General features: G+C 34.9%; 3 protein-coding genes across 3 annotated transcripts; all 3 read left to right on the top strand.

The window, feature by feature from the left end:
* The first annotated feature begins 419 nt into the window (after positions 1–419).
* LOC131628159 (uncharacterized) lies at positions 420–1298 on the top strand. Its single transcript, XM_058899025.1, has one exon. The coding sequence runs from the start codon at positions 420–422 to the stop codon at positions 1296–1298; it is 879 nt and encodes a 292-aa protein (XP_058755008.1).
* A 7979-nt stretch (positions 1299–9277) lies between these two features.
* Positions 9278–10348, top strand: LOC131628158 (uncharacterized). The gene has a single exon (XM_058899024.1). The coding sequence runs from the start codon at positions 9278–9280 to the stop codon at positions 10346–10348; it is 1071 nt and encodes a 356-aa protein (XP_058755007.1).
* A 3950-nt stretch (positions 10349–14298) lies between these two features.
* LOC131628157 (zinc finger protein 1-like) lies at positions 14299–15192 on the top strand. The gene has a single exon (XM_058899023.1). It carries the CDS (start codon positions 14299–14301, stop codon positions 15190–15192), a length of 894 nt encoding a protein of 297 aa, XP_058755006.1.
* The last annotated feature ends 468 nt before the right edge of the window (positions 15193–15660 follow it).

Below are 15660 nucleotides of genomic sequence, written 5' to 3'. Positions count from 1 at the left end.
TTCAATATGAGTTGTTATTTTTTTCTTATTAATTGGAACGTTTGAAGTATTAATATGGTAGACATTAAACCAAAATCAAAACTATAGAATATTAAACTAATCTAGTCCTTAACCCTACGCATTTGTTTAAATAATTCCAAAATTTTCGAATCGATTCAATATCCCTCCTTACATCGTTTCAAATTTTCGAATCATTAAATATCCATTTTAATTATAATTCCAAAATGCACAAGTGAATGAGTGCATTATACATCCCCCTGACAGCAAGATATGAATCAGATATCTCTTTCCTTATTCAAAGATTTGTGCATTAACTCAGGTTATTAATTTTTCAAAATAAATAACACCACTTATAAACCACTCTTTTCATCAAACCAAAAACCAACATAAGATATAGTTTTCTACACTTAATTTGTGCCATGGCATCCGAATCCTCTAGCCCCTCAGTCACTTCACAAAATCATGGTGATTCTTCCAAAACACAAAACATGGTGGACAAGAAGGAGATTGAACAAGGTCAATCTTCAAAATCTAATTCCATCATGCCTATTAATTTTGTGAAGCTATCGAAAGAGGCTTCGGTTGACGGGTCAAAGGTGCAAGCGCACAATTTGTTTAGCCATATTCAAGTTGGCGGTTCCTCGTCTCATTCTCCTAATACAGACAATGAAAAGAAAGGAGAGAAAACCATTGAAGGGAAGAATTCGGCATCAAAGGTATCATATGCTTGTAAGTTTTGCAAGAGAGAATTTCCTACCTTACAAGCGTTGGGAGGGCACCAGAACGCCCATAAGGCAGAACGTGCTTTAGAAAATCAACGTGAACAAAGGTACATAAATAATGCTTTAGGGTTAGGGCAAATTCACTTGAACCCTACTTACTTTTGTTATCCTAGTTCAAATTCACCTTATGGATCACTCGGGGTTAGAATGGATTCAATGATTCAAAAACCATCCTTTTTTAGCCCTAGGGTTACACCAAATAATTTGGCATATAGTCATGGTGGTGTTGGTGGTGTGTGTTTGAGAAATAGTATGGAAGGAAGTAGTAGGGTTGGAATTCTTGGTGGTGCAACTTCTACTAGGATTGAAAATGGTGCAAATAATAAAATTGCCGCTTTTCTAAAACTTGGAGAGTCTTCAAAAGATGTTGCCACAAATTCAAACTCAATCATAGAAAGGAATTTTTTTGTGGCTCCTGCTCCTGTCAAAGATGATATACATCAACCAAAGCTCAGCACTGAAGATGAAACTTTAGATTCTGAATCTTCAGGGCTTGATTTGACACTTAAGCTTTGAATAAGTTTCGAAGTTGCCATGCCCTCGAGTTGAAGTTATGGCATGGGGTTTATTTCTTTTTGTTATGTCAAACTATTTTGAAGTCATTTAATTATTGGTGTGGTTTTGAATAAGTTTTGTGTTACTTGGTGTATGTAAGTCAAGCTAAGAGTTATTAATTTATTGTGGTTTCTTAAATCTTGTTTAGATTACTACCTTGATTAATTACGTTATTTTTCTTAATCATATTAATGCTGTTTAATTTGCTAGCAAGAGGTATTTAAAATAAAAATAGTGAAACTTAAGACGGCAATGTTAACAAAATATCACTTTCCTCGATCCATTTCTTATTCATTTTTTAATCGGTGAGTATGGAATTCATTAAACCAAAATTTATAACAACCACATTTTATGCACTTATCACTTGTATTAAACTTCGGTGGTTTATTATCCATGCATCAAGCAAATCATGCATATATTTTAGAGATTAATTATTATTATGTAGTATCATTTTGTAAAAAGTTTTACACATGAGTTTAAGCTTGAGGAAGAAGTCTTTTTAAGATAATTAGGAAAATATAGGTAGGTTAGATAACACCCTAATTCTCTAACGATAATTTAATAAAAATTAAAATAATTTATTGTTAAAAATAAAACATAATAATTAGAATGCTACACTTTATATTGATGAACCAACAATTAAAACCTGCTCAAGTATACGTAAACGAATACATAACATATCATGTTGATGAACCAACACCAATTTAACATAGTTCTCAACTTTAACATCATTAATGCAACTAAAGGAAACATATTTTTTATTGAAAATTCTCAAACAACATAAAGCAACATTTTTTCGATTAAAAGGGGAGTTCTTAATACTCTAATAAATCAACAAATTAAAGTGTCAATATACCAAATTAAGCAAGCACTCATTTCCCCGGTGTTATGTATCATAACACTGACGCCAACTCATAAAAATAAGAAGCACAACCTCTTATGGACTACGCGGCCTCCGACTACTCCTGACTATCTACACATGCCGTATAAAGCATCATTCTAATAGAAGGGTGAGATATCACAATAATATAATAGATTATATAATAAGTATGCAACAAAATATATATATATATATATATATATATATATATATATATATATATATATATATATATATATATATATATATATTTATATATATATATATATATATATATATATATATATATATATATATATATATATCACTACTAAAAATAAGACATTTGGTTAAAGGATTTTACATCAGGTTTCAAAATATATGATGTGAAAAATATTTGTTAAAGGATTTTACATCAGATTTCATAACAATTTGAAGTGAAAAATACATGATTCAGGGATTTTACATCAAAACATTAATTTTCATTGATGTGAAAAATAACGCGGTGGCAGTTTAGTAAATAATATAAAATTTTGTTATAAAGGATTTTACATCGGCCCTGAATTTACACCCGATGTAAACAGTTGGCCTTTAAATCGAGCCATGTTGCAACCGATGCGAAAAATCTCATGAACCTTTTCATTTTTCACTAAACCCCTCGTCGTAAGTACTCCCTCAGCTGTCTTGCTTCTATACCCTTTTCATTTTTCACAAATGGAGTTCCAAGAACCCTTTTCATTTTTCACAAAAATCAACTTCTCCATGTCAGAACAACAACAACAATTGGAACCTGTAAAACAGAGCTGAAGAACCACGACTTGTTCCACTGATCTCCATCGTGACGAACCATATTTTCACTCAGAAGAACCGCACACGCCGGGGAGCCTCTGACCACCGCCGACAACTCCGTTTCTGCACTGCACCAACGAGCCTCCCTCCCTCATCTTCCCATTCGGCCATTCCCTTGTCCTTCGCGGCTTCTTTTTCTCTCAACCCCATTTCTCACTTTCCTACAAACAAACATACACTTCTTTCTCTTGTTCTTTTCTTCCGAAAAATGAAAACTTTTTTCAATCTGAACCCATAAGGTACGTCTTTTCTTTTTAGAATTTGCTATTGGATTTTTTATTTTTTTCATGCAATCGTTGATTCCAATGTGTTAAAGGTTTGATTTTGATTATTGCGTCAGTGTGTTCTTCCAACTGTTTGATCAATTTACTCAACCAAAGTTTAACGGCATGTCTAGTTTTGTGGGTGTCCTTGTTTCTAGTCAATGGCTTCAGAGCCAGTTCATCCAAGTCAAACTTCCAACCCTCAAATCAAAAGTAAGTTTTTTTTGTGTGATTATTGATAAGAATCTAGATGTATCTGATTGTGAAATGTGGAATATGTTTGTGTTATTTTTGTAGTATGTATCACAAAAAACTCTATCGAAACGTGTTACCGTGGGAGATTTGTCATTTTTTTTCAAGAAATTAAAGGCCTTCTCTGAGGTTTTTACCGAGGATGAAATTAAGGATGTGTTGGCAGAGTCATATCAGAACATGGATGATGAAATTGACTTTGAGTCCTTCCTTAAGGTGAGTCTTTTATGTTCTTTCTTTGATGTTCTTCAAAAGCTAAAGCTTTAGGTTTCTTTTCCGTTCGATTTCTTTGTTTTGTTTCTTATATGATTCCCCTGTCTTAGAATATGCTTGTTTGTCATTTCTTAGACGAAATAGTATGAAAATGGATAAATTGCACTCATCTCCCTAAGCTTAAATGATACATCTACTCCCTTGAGTTAGGAAAAGACATTGACATCTCACTCAATGGCCTGAATCTCCCATAGTAGATGAGTGCAATTTTCCACAAGAGCATAGAAGAATGTCGTTAGATGCTCAACTTGTCTCTACTTGAATGCATACTTTTGTTTTTGTTTTGAATGTTTGAGTGGGAAAATATATTCACTTTATTTGCAAGTACTGTTATAGGTATTAACTATATTGAACCCGAAAGCTTATTTATTGACATTGTGTGGTAGGCACATTTAAATTTGCAAACTCAAGCTATAGCAAAAGGCGGTGGTTCAAAAAGTTCTTCTTCATTTCTGAAGACAGCCACAACAATTTTTTATCATGCAATTAATGAATCTAAGAAGGCTTCTTATGTTGCACATATTAACATTTACCTGAATAAAGATAAATTCATGAAGCAGTTTCTTCTAATTGATCCATATGCAAATGTTTTGAGTTCACCTAAAAAGGTATTCTTTTGATATTTGTGCTCCCTTAACTTCGACCTCTATCCCGTATCTTGCTGACTTGTTAAGAGATTCACTTTATGAAATTCCAGTATATTTTGCTGCCACTGCAAAAGGCATCGCGCCTGTGATTGAATTGCACCGCTTTTCCTGTGCCAAATCAGTGCGATTGGTAACTTTGGAGCACAACTCTTTCACAATCAACTTTTAACTTTGTGCATTACAAACTATGAGCGTTTAGAGAGTCAAGTTCAACTTAGACTGGAGATGGGTCTTCCCACTACTGTTGCTTATTTCACTACAAAAACAGTTTCCTTATCCATCTTTAGTAAATAGTAAGAAACCTACAAATTATTTTTGCTAACTGGTTAATAACTAACAAGTATACTTTAGATGTATGTCGTTGACTATAGTGTGTTTTCTTTCATATAAGATTTTACAACATAAAGGTATATAGTATATTATAGAAATGTAGGTATAGATATATAGAATATGTATAGTGTAGAAAAGGAATAGTATATTGATGAAGATATATACTCACTTGTAATTATTAATTAGAAGGGCAATGAAAAAAGTGAATATAGAAATTAATAAAAGAGAATTGTTGAAGGATGGTACGTTTGATTCCCTTATTTGTAGCCTTATTTGATACCTGGTCTGATTTCAAAAATAATTAAGGTTTGCTACTGAAATCTACTCCCTTTTACTTGCGTAGTATGGAGCTAAGAGGAGGGATTGACACCTTTCTGATTTTGATTATTCATTGGAAATACTTTTAAATTTAGGTGTATTGTATTTTTCTATTTTTCCATTGCGTGGCAACATTAGATTCAACTATTAGCTAATTTCAATCTGAAGAAAACTCCTCAACTTTTGGAATTAGTAGAAGATGATAAGGTGATATTAGCTAATAATGTTCCTTCTGTTTATAATTTGCAAGTCCCATGCTATTATTTCCTTTACATTTTTGTCAGAACTACAATTAAATTAAATCGTTAGCATCCATATTGTAGATTACAGAAAGCTTTCAATGGGGAACAAGAGCATGGTGTTGCTCCAAAATCCTTAACTGGAGAGGAAGTTTATCAACGACAACAAGGCATTACTGCTGTCTTTGGAAAGTACCAAAAGCGACCTATTGTGAAAAATATATGGAAAAAGAGGTCGGTTTTCTTCGATCTTCCATATTGGTCTAGTCTTAAGGTAAGACATTGTCTTGACTTTGGTGTCTATATTTCTGATTCGAGCTAGTTTCTTAACTTTGGTGTTGTCTGTTGATGTTAATTAGTGTTATTGTTTATTCTCAGCAAATGTAATTTTGGTGTTGTCTTGAAAAGCTACAACTCATCTTCTCGTGGATGCATGTTGGTATTTCAAGGGCGCGAAAAGACTTAAATGGTTTAATATTTGTTGTTTTGTTATTTTGTAGTAGTCCACCGTGTGTAAACTATCTTATAATTTTGTACACTTGTGTATCCTAGATTAATACTTTTGTAAATTTTGAAGTATATATATATATATATATATATATATATATATATATATATATATATATATATATATATATATATATATATATATATATATATATATATCTTAGCTATTTGGTGTAATGAAATTATATCCTTCATTGGTTAGAAAAATATGAAAATAGTGACCTAAATGTGGTATGTGGGAAAAATGTGCAAAATAGCGACCTAACTTTGGTTTGTGTGGTATTTGAAAGTTATATGGAAAATTAGGTACAAAAAAATTTACAGGTTAAAATAGGAAAAACAACTATTGTATGCTTAAAAGCAGAAAATATATTACATCGGGAAAAATGGAAAACCAATGTAAAAACTTATCTATTACATCGGGCAAAGTAGAAAACCGATGTAAAAACTGTTATTACATCGGGCGGATAGGAAAACCGATGTAAAATAGGGCGTATATATTTTTTATTAAAAAATTGTATTATTTTTCACATCAGATGCCTGAATTCAACTGATGTGGTATGTTAATTTTTCACATCGGGCCTTGACCCGATGTAAAATGTCTCTGACTTATTACATCGCCGGGCTTTACATCGGACCCAGACCCGATGTAAAAAGTATTTTTCGCGCGATGTAAAAAGTACTTTCTGCACTAGTGTATATATATATATATATATATATATATATATATATATATATATATATATATATATATATATATATATATATATATATATATGTTCATAGTAAATATATATACAAACCCAACAAATAGAAAATACATAGAGAATAAGAGAAATTAACCACAAATATCCCGGTTTGTCAACGTCGATCAATGAATTTTTTACCCTTTTTAACGAGTATGAAAATCGTAGATCTCCCTTGGCACCACATAGATCTCGCTAAGCGCGGTTTGCTGCAACTTGAAATCTTGTTTCAGTCATAACTTGAGAACCGTAACTCCAATTTGCGCCCGATTCAAAGCGTTGGAAAGCTTATTCAATGCTCTAACTAACTATGACTAAATGGAAACCAAATTTGAGTATTTTTATCATCCTTATTTTGAGTGTTATTCTTTGATAAATTGCTAAACATTGCAATCTTGAAGCTTAGCCTTTGCCCTTTATTACTCAATGCTCCAACCATGCATGAATACCTCCAAAAAGACATTAAAAAAATAAAACAGTACCTAAATGAATTAAAAACACAAATTTAACACAATATGTACAAATCTAAATAAAATGTGTGAATTTACGTACACGAACAAACAATATATATATTTATAATTTTTTTAATTCTTTTACTAAAATTAACAAATTTCAATGTTAATCTAGATTCATATGCGGGTTAAGGTAACGTCATTGTGTGTCTCTGAATTCCCTGAGGTTTATTCTGCGAGGAACCTTTTCGAGTTGTTTGGCTGCAACAGGAACATTCTGGAGGTCGCAATATCTCCCAGGAGAAACAGTTTCGGTAAGCGATTTGGTTTCGCGAGGTTTACGGACGTGGACGATGCGAGAATGTTGGTTGTTCGTCTGGATAACATCATCATTGAGGGGAGGAAGATCCATGTGAACTTACCCAGGTTTAAGAGGGCGAGTAGTGGCGTGAAAGGGAGGCAGGGAGCAGGGGGTTTCAAACCCTTTTATAGAAAGGATAACACTATCGTTGGGAGTAGGAATTTCGGGGTGAGGGATGCTTATAGGAGTTCTCCGGCTTCGTATGCTGAAGCAGTTTCTTCCAAATCTTCAGGGCAGAATGAAAGCAACCAGGGAGTTTGTATTCTCAATTTCCAATCTGATGAAAATACCAGACGTAGATTCGAAAAGGCTTTCGTGGCCAAGGTGAGTATTCCTGGTTCTGCTCACAATATTCAGACATACTTAGAAATGGAAGGGGTATATGCGATCAAGGTAATGCCGCTCGGTGGGAATTGTTGTATTTTAGAGGAGAAAGAAGAGGGCTTTATCAGTGATCTTATTAACGAAGGCGATTTATGGTGGAAGTCGTGGTTTACTGAGGTGGTGAAGTGGGATGCGGGAAAGATAGATTATAGCAGGGATGCGTGGTTTAGAATTTATGGCATTCCAGCCCATGTATGGAGTTCTGAATTTTTGTTGCCTTGGCGGAAGTATGGGGACGGTTCATTTGTGTTGATGACAGCACCTCCAAAGGGGAAGTTTTAGATGTTGCGAGGATTATGCTGAACATTCCAATTTCTACATCAGTGTCGGAAAGTGTCACGGTGAACATAGATGGAGTTTCGTGTAAACTGTATGTAAGGGAAGATATGGCAAGAATGTATAGATCGGTAGCCACTAAACAACAAACTCAGCTTTCAGTAGGCGACTCTTTTGACTCAGGGACAGATTGGAAAGATTTCGGTTCAGACTCGGAAAAAGTAGCAGACTCATATGGGCCGGAAGACATCCTGGAGCTTTTACCCGAGGAACCAGTACTGCATAAGGATGGAGGAGGCTTTAAAGGTGAGAAGGTGGATGGGATTGCTAACACCTCTGGTTCGGGAGCGAAGAACAGGTCTCACAGAAACAGATTTTTCGAAGGATCTCTCGCTAAAATCAGATGCTCAACAATTGATAGCACCACTGATTCTTGTCATAGCATTTCGGTGGTGGCTGCTGGTATTGTGGGAGATAATGGTGTAGGCGTAGGGACGAGCGGAAGTGAAGAACAGAGATCGTGCAGACGTGGTATGGGATATATTGCGAACGAAGCTGATATTATTTCCAGGCCAGTGGCTGTTATTGGCGAAGGGGTTCGTATTGGTTGCTGTGGTGGTGTTAAAAAACTGAAAGCAGTGGCCTTAAATGTTATGAAGGGAGGTTATGAGGGGGGCTGTTCTCAAACAGCGGTGGGAAAAAAAAAGGGTGGCTAAGGGCAGTGACAAACTTCTCTCTGTTTCTCTTAGAGGGAAGGGGCTTGATCACAATACCAAAGGGAAAACGGTGAAGGGGTTTTCTCATGAAGTAGGAAACAACTTTAGCAGCAGCTTTTCGGCGTGTTATGGTGATCAATATGAAAACTTGGATATTAGAAGAAATAATGGTAGGCAATGGGACTTTTTAAAAAGGAACATGGGAGATAAATCATGGGAGGCAATTGTGGCTTTGGGGGTGGTTGATGTGGAGGGTCGTTTTAATCTTGAGAGAAGGATTGGTTTTTTGAATAACAATAAGGGCACTGAGGAGGAAGGCTGGAAGGAGAATACTAATAATGTGCAATGATTATAGGATCTTTAAACATTAGGGGGGGAGTGAATGCATTTAAAAAAAGGAGGATAAGTACCATTATTTTGAAAGGGAAGGCGGACATTTTTATTTTACAAGAAACAAAGTTGACTAATATGACAGATGAATTGACCCACAGTTTTTGGAGATCCTCCGATATTGGATTCTCTTATTCTAATTTGGTAGGAAGATCGGGGGGAATCATTACCTTATGGAGGAAGGATAGGATGGAGGTCTTATACAGTTTCAAGGGTGAAGGCTTTTTGGGTTTAAAGGTGAGATGGATGGAGAACACTTATTACATAGTTAACATTTATTCTTCTTGTGATTTGTCCAAGAAGAAATCTTTATGGGCGGATTTGCTTGCTTTGAGGTCGAAGAAGGGCGATGGCGAATGGATTTTGGGAGGTGACTTTAACGCAATCAAGAATGGGAGGGAGAGGAAAGGAAGGGCGGTCATGAGCAATAATAGAGAACACGAGCTTTTTAAAGAGTTTATTGATTTGAGTGGTTTGGTGGATGTTCCGTGTAAAGAGAAAAATTTTTCTTGGTTTAGCGGCGATGGTAAATCGAAGAGTCAGATTGATCGTTTTCTTCTTTCAAGCACGGTGGTAGAAAGGTGGGACGTTATTGGTCAAATGATTGGGGATAGAGACATCTCGGATCAATGCCCGATTTGGATCATGTTGGATAACAAAAATTGGGGACCAAAACCATTTAAATTCAACAATGAGTGGTTTTCGTCGGAGGCTTTCATTCCGTTTGTAATGAAGGAGTGGAATAGCTTTGATGTTAAAGGTAGAGGTGATTTCATTTTGAAGGAGAAATTAAGACTTTTCAAAGAGGTTCTTAAGAGGTGGAATAAGGAGGTGTTTGGTAAGATCGATTTGGAGGTTGAAGATGTTGTTCACGAAATCAACGACGTTGATGAAAGGTTACATTTTAACTCTTTACCATTCTCGTTCGATGAAGATGTGATCCGTAGGAAAGAAGCTTCTTGTAGCTTTTGGAAGAATCTTAGGATTAAAGAAAATATGCTTTTGCAAAGATCTCGTTTGAGTTGGCTTAAGGAAGGTGATTCGAATAGTGGTTTTTTTTCACAAAGTTATGAAACAAAGAAGAAGAAGCAATCATATTGGCCCGATTTTTTCTTCGAGAGGTTTGGTGGAAACGGTAGAAGATGTTAGGGAGGAGGTTTTCACTCATTTTGAGAGAAAATTCACCGATTCGTTCGGTATGCGACCATTGTTGGAGGGGGTTCCCTTTAAGACCACTAGTGGGGCGGAGGTGGAGGAATTGGAGAAACCTTTTCTTGAGGAGGAGATTAAGAAGGCGGTTTGGGAGTGTGGAGGATCGAAGAGCCCGGGGCCCGACGGTTACTCTCTTCTCTTCTTTAAAAGGTGTTGGCATATCATTAAAGAAGATGTTATCAATTTCTTCAATTATTTCTTTACGGGAGGTTCAATTGCTAAGGGTATCACTTCCTTTTTTTTGGCCCTTATTACTAAGTCTAAGAATCCGATTGGTTTGGACGAGTATAGACCGATTTGCTTGGTGGGGTGTGTATATAAGGTGGTGGCAAAACTCTTGGCGGGTAGATTGAAGGTGGTGTTAAACTCTATTATTTCGCCTTGTCAAAATGCCTTTGTTCTGGGTAGGCAATTACTTGATGGGGTTGTTGTGGCTAACGAGGTGGTGGATTTTGCAAGGAAGGAGGGTCGCAATTGTATTCTTTTCAAAGTAGATTTTGAAAAGGCATACGACAATGTAGGTTGGAGTTTTTTACGGTACATGCTTCAAAGAATGGGATTTGGGGAGAAGTGGAAAAGGTGGATGGAGCTATTGGTTTTCTCTAGCAATATGTCGGTCCTTGTGAATGGATGTCCCAAAAAATAATTCAAAGTCTCAATAGGGTTAAGACAAGGTGACCCTCTTTCACCTTTCTTATTTGTTTTAGTGGTGGAATGTCTCTGTGCTTTCGGGGGATTTCCATGGGTTCGCTTTCAATGAATGATGCAAAGTGGACATTCTACAATTTGCGGATGATACTTTGCTTGTGGGGGAAGGTAGTTGGAGGCATGTGTGGGCGATGCGAGCGGTTCTTCGGGCCTTTGAACTTGTGTCGGGGTTAGGAATCAATTATCATAAGAGTAAATTGATTGGTATTAACACTAGTTCCCACTTCTTAGAGGCGGCCTCTCATTTTCTCTCATGTAGGTTGGAAGAGAGTAATTTCCTCTTCTTGAGAATCCCTATAGGTTCCAATCCTAGGAAGGAAGCTTTTTGGAATCCGTTTCTCCAAAAAATGAAAAACCGCTTGGATGGATGGACGAATCGCTTCCTAAATTTGGGAGGCCGGATTACCCTTCTCAAATCCGTCCTTAGCTCCTTATGCATTTTTACTATGTCTTTCTACAAGATGCCTAAGAAAGTGGTGAAGAATTTTACTAGAGTGCAAAGTAGATTTTTGTGGGGTGGGGTGGAAGATAGAAGGTGCATTCATTGGAAAAAATGGGGTGATGTTACTCTCCCTTTTTCTAAAGGAGGTTTAGGAATCAAGAAGGTGGAAACGTTTAACTTGGCTCTTCTCAATAAATGGAGGTGGCGGATTCTTCAAGGACAAAATTCTGTGTGGTTCGACGTGTTAAAATCGCGATACGGGGATGTGTCGTCCTTAGCTCTCGGTTTGAATAGTAAGGTTAGTGTTTCTAAATCTTACTCCGTTTGGTAGAAAGATATTATTAAGATTAATTCCTGTTCCACTCCTTTCTCTTCTTTGAATGATACTATACTAGGGTGTGGTAGGTTCATTATCCGCAATGGTCATAATACTCCTTTTTGGCATGCTATTTGGTTGGGAGAAAAACCTTTAATTGTGGATTTTCCGGATTTCTTTTTGGTTTCCCGTTTAAAGAATGTGTCGGTGGCGGCCATGGGAGGGTGGGTGGAGGATGTGTGGAAGTGGGGAGATTTTGGTTTACCCGAGGGTGTAGTGGATGATCCGGTCTTATCCGCTCTTTTTTTTGTCTTTTAAAGAGCGTTTGGAGGCTTTTAATGAATGGGATTTAGGCAAGGACAAAGTGGTTTGGTTCGGTAATTCGGAGAAGGAGTTCACGGTAGGTTCTTGTTATGATTATTACGAGAACATAAATTCTTTCTATGGTCCCCTTATTAACCATATGGAAGCGTTTGGTTTGTTGTGGAAGTCGGAGGCCCCTTTCAAAATAAAAGCGTTCGGTTGGAGGCTTTTTCATAACCGGCTTCCAATGAAAGATCTTTTGGTTTATAGAGGTATGTCTTTTCCTTTTGAAGACTTATTGTGCATTTTTTGTGGTCATTGTGAAGAATCAAGGGACCACTTCTTTTTTGGTTGTTTGGTGGTTGGAAATATTTGGAGAGAAATAACTTTTTGGGTGGGTAAAGGGGCTTTTTTAGATGATGGATGTTTATCAAATTTTTTGGATTGGCATAGTTTCTTTGATAGTCAAAAGGTAGCGGATAGAAAGTTGGATTTAATTTGGCTCGCTACAACTTGGAGTCTTTGGTTGGTTAGAAACGGCGTGTGCTTTCTCGCAAGGAGGCGTGGAGTGTGAATAATATTGTTTGGAACATTAAGACTTTAGTTTGGAGATGGTCTTTTTGTGGAAAAATTACCCACCCCAATTACTCTTTTTACGAGTTTTGTATGGATCCGTTGTATTTCCTCTCGTAATGTAATTGGTCGGTAATTTCTTCTTCTTTTTTTGGGGCGCCTCGTCGCTTTTGTATACGGGTTAGGGAACCCCAAGTTCCCTTTTATATTAATGAAGTATTGCTTTCTTAAAAAAAATATATATATATATTAAAATCTAACGTAAACGGCTATTTTTTTCAATTTGATTTTGTGTCCGTATGCAGATTTGTTGGATTGTACTTGTAATGCATATTTGTTAGCTTATAATTTAGATCTAGGTTTTTTTTAGTTTCCCTTTAAGATTGCTCTGTATTACCTTTTGATTGTATGTTTTTACTGGATTTTGAATTTTGTCTCCTTATATCTTTTGTATTTTGTTTTTTATTTTAAACTATTTGCATCTATTAAAAGTTTTTATTCAAAACTTACTATTATATTTTTTATAAAAAAAATGTTTTATAATAATAAAAATAGAAAAAAAAGTTTTAAAAAAAATTTACTAAAAAAAATATGCTAAAATTAAAGTAATATGAAAAATAATATTTACTAAATGAAAAAAAATATGCTATTTATTATATCAAAATTTTCTAAAAAGAACACAATTAACTGTTTTACAAACAGATGCCAAAAGCTAAGTCAGTAAGTTTTTTTTTTTTGTTTTTTTTTTTAACACAAAATTATTTATGAAAATTATGAATGAAATGCAGATAGGAAAATAATGTAAAAGTAGAATATTTTTGTAAGTTTTAAAAAAAGGTTAAGATAAAATATAAAATTTAGTAAGTTTTAAAAAAAGGTTAAGACAAAATATAAAATTTAGTAAGTTTTTTAAATATAGTATTATATTACAATATAACATAAAATTTGGAAAATTTATTCAAAAGCTAACAGTTACAATTTTATATAAGAAAAATAAATTTAAATAATAAACAATTAGAAAATATTTAATATTTATGAAATTTACTTAAAAAATAATAATCTCCATAATTGGACTTGCTCCATATAGAATTCCATTTTTTATTATAGAAAAATTAAAAACAAATTTACTATTATGTTAAAATTGTCTAAACAGTACATATTCAAATTTTTGACCTACCAATGAAAGGTCTTATTAATTGTAACGTTTGAAATACAAATATAGACATTAAACCTAAATCAAAATTCTGAAGATTAAACTAAACCTAATACTCAATCACACGGATTACACACTAAAGTGTCCACATCGTTTCAAAATTTTTTCCTTAAATATGTGTCTTAATTGTAATTCAAATATCCAAATATGAATGGGTGCAATATACATCCCCTGACAGCAAAATGTGAATCAGATATCTGCTTCCTTATACAAAGATTTGTGTGTTAATGCAGATAGTAATTTTTCAAAATAAATAACACCTCTTCTAAGCCACTCTTATCATCAAATCAAAAATCAACAACAGGTATAGTTTGCTACTCTTAATTTGTGCCATGGCATCCGAATTCTCAGTCACTTCACAAAATTATGGTGATTCTTCCAAACCAAAAAATCTGGTGGACATGAAGGAGTATGAACAAGGTCAGTCTTCAAAATCGGATTCCAACATGCCTATTGATTTTGTGAAGCTATTGAAAGAGGATTCGGTTGACGCGTCAAAGGTGCAAGAACACAATTTTTTTAGCCCTATTCAAGTTCGTGGTTCATGGTCTGATTCTCCTAAGGCTGATAATGAAAAGAAAAAAGAGAAAACCACTGGAGAGAAGAACTCGGAGTCCAAGACATCTTATTCATGCAACTTTTGCATGAGAGAATATCCAACTTTACAAGCTTTAGGAGGGCACCAGAACGCCCATAAAGCGGAACGTGCTTTACTAAAGCAGCACCAACAAATGTATGGTGCTTTAAGGTTGGGGCAAACTCACTTGAACCCTTATTTTTGTTATCCTAGAGCTCTTTATTCACCCTATGGATCACTCGGGGTTAGAATGAATTCAATGATTCAAAAACCATCTTTCTTTAGCCCTAGGGTTACACCACATAATTTTGCATATGGTCATGGTGGTATGTATTTGCAAGAGAGATTAAACCCTTCCCTTGTTAATTTGAGAAACAGTATGGAAGGTAGTAGCAGGGTTGGAATTCCAGGTCTTGGTGGTGCAACTTCTTCTAGAGTTGAAAATGATGCAAATAATAAAATTGCTGCTTTTCTAAAACTTGGAGAGTCTTCTAAAGATGTTGCCACAAGTTCAAACTCAATCATAGAGAAGAATTTTTTTATGGCTCCTGCTCCTGCCAAAGATGAAATTCATCAATCAAAGTTCAACACTGAAGATGAACCTTCCGATTCTGAATCTTCTGGGCTTGATTTGACCCTTAAGCTTTGAACTCATTTAAATTATGTTGTGGAATTCCTATCTTATTTCCATGTGTTAAATTCTGTGTTGCTTGGCGTATGTAGTACAAGCTCAAGAGTTATTAATTTGATGTGATTTCTTAAATCTTATTTTGATTACTGCCTTGATTATTTAGGTTTTTTTTTTCTTAATCATATTAGTTCGGTTTAATTTGTTTGCAAGAGGTATTTAAAAACCGAACTTGAAGTATTAATGTGATTTTAAAATAAAAACATAAGTGTATGCAACTTTCAGTCTGTGAAATTTAAGGCGGCAATGTTAGTAAACTATCCAGACATAAGAAACCACTCTTCACAATAAGAATTGCTCCACAATAAGAAAATTATACCTTGTACCCCTGCTTTTATCCCAATACCCCTACCAAAAAAAATTTCGGACAAAATTACCCCTGTATAAATAGTGAAAATTACCAAAATTTTCACTTTTTCACTCATTTTC

Source organism: Vicia villosa, unplaced genomic scaffold (assembly GCF_029867415.1).
Source record: "Vicia villosa cultivar HV-30 ecotype Madison, WI unplaced genomic scaffold, Vvil1.0 ctg.000426F_1_1, whole genome shotgun sequence".
In the NCBI taxonomy this organism is placed as follows: Eukaryota; Viridiplantae; Streptophyta; class Magnoliopsida; order Fabales; family Fabaceae; genus Vicia; species Vicia villosa.
This window is presented reverse-complemented; position numbering and strand designations above follow the sequence as displayed.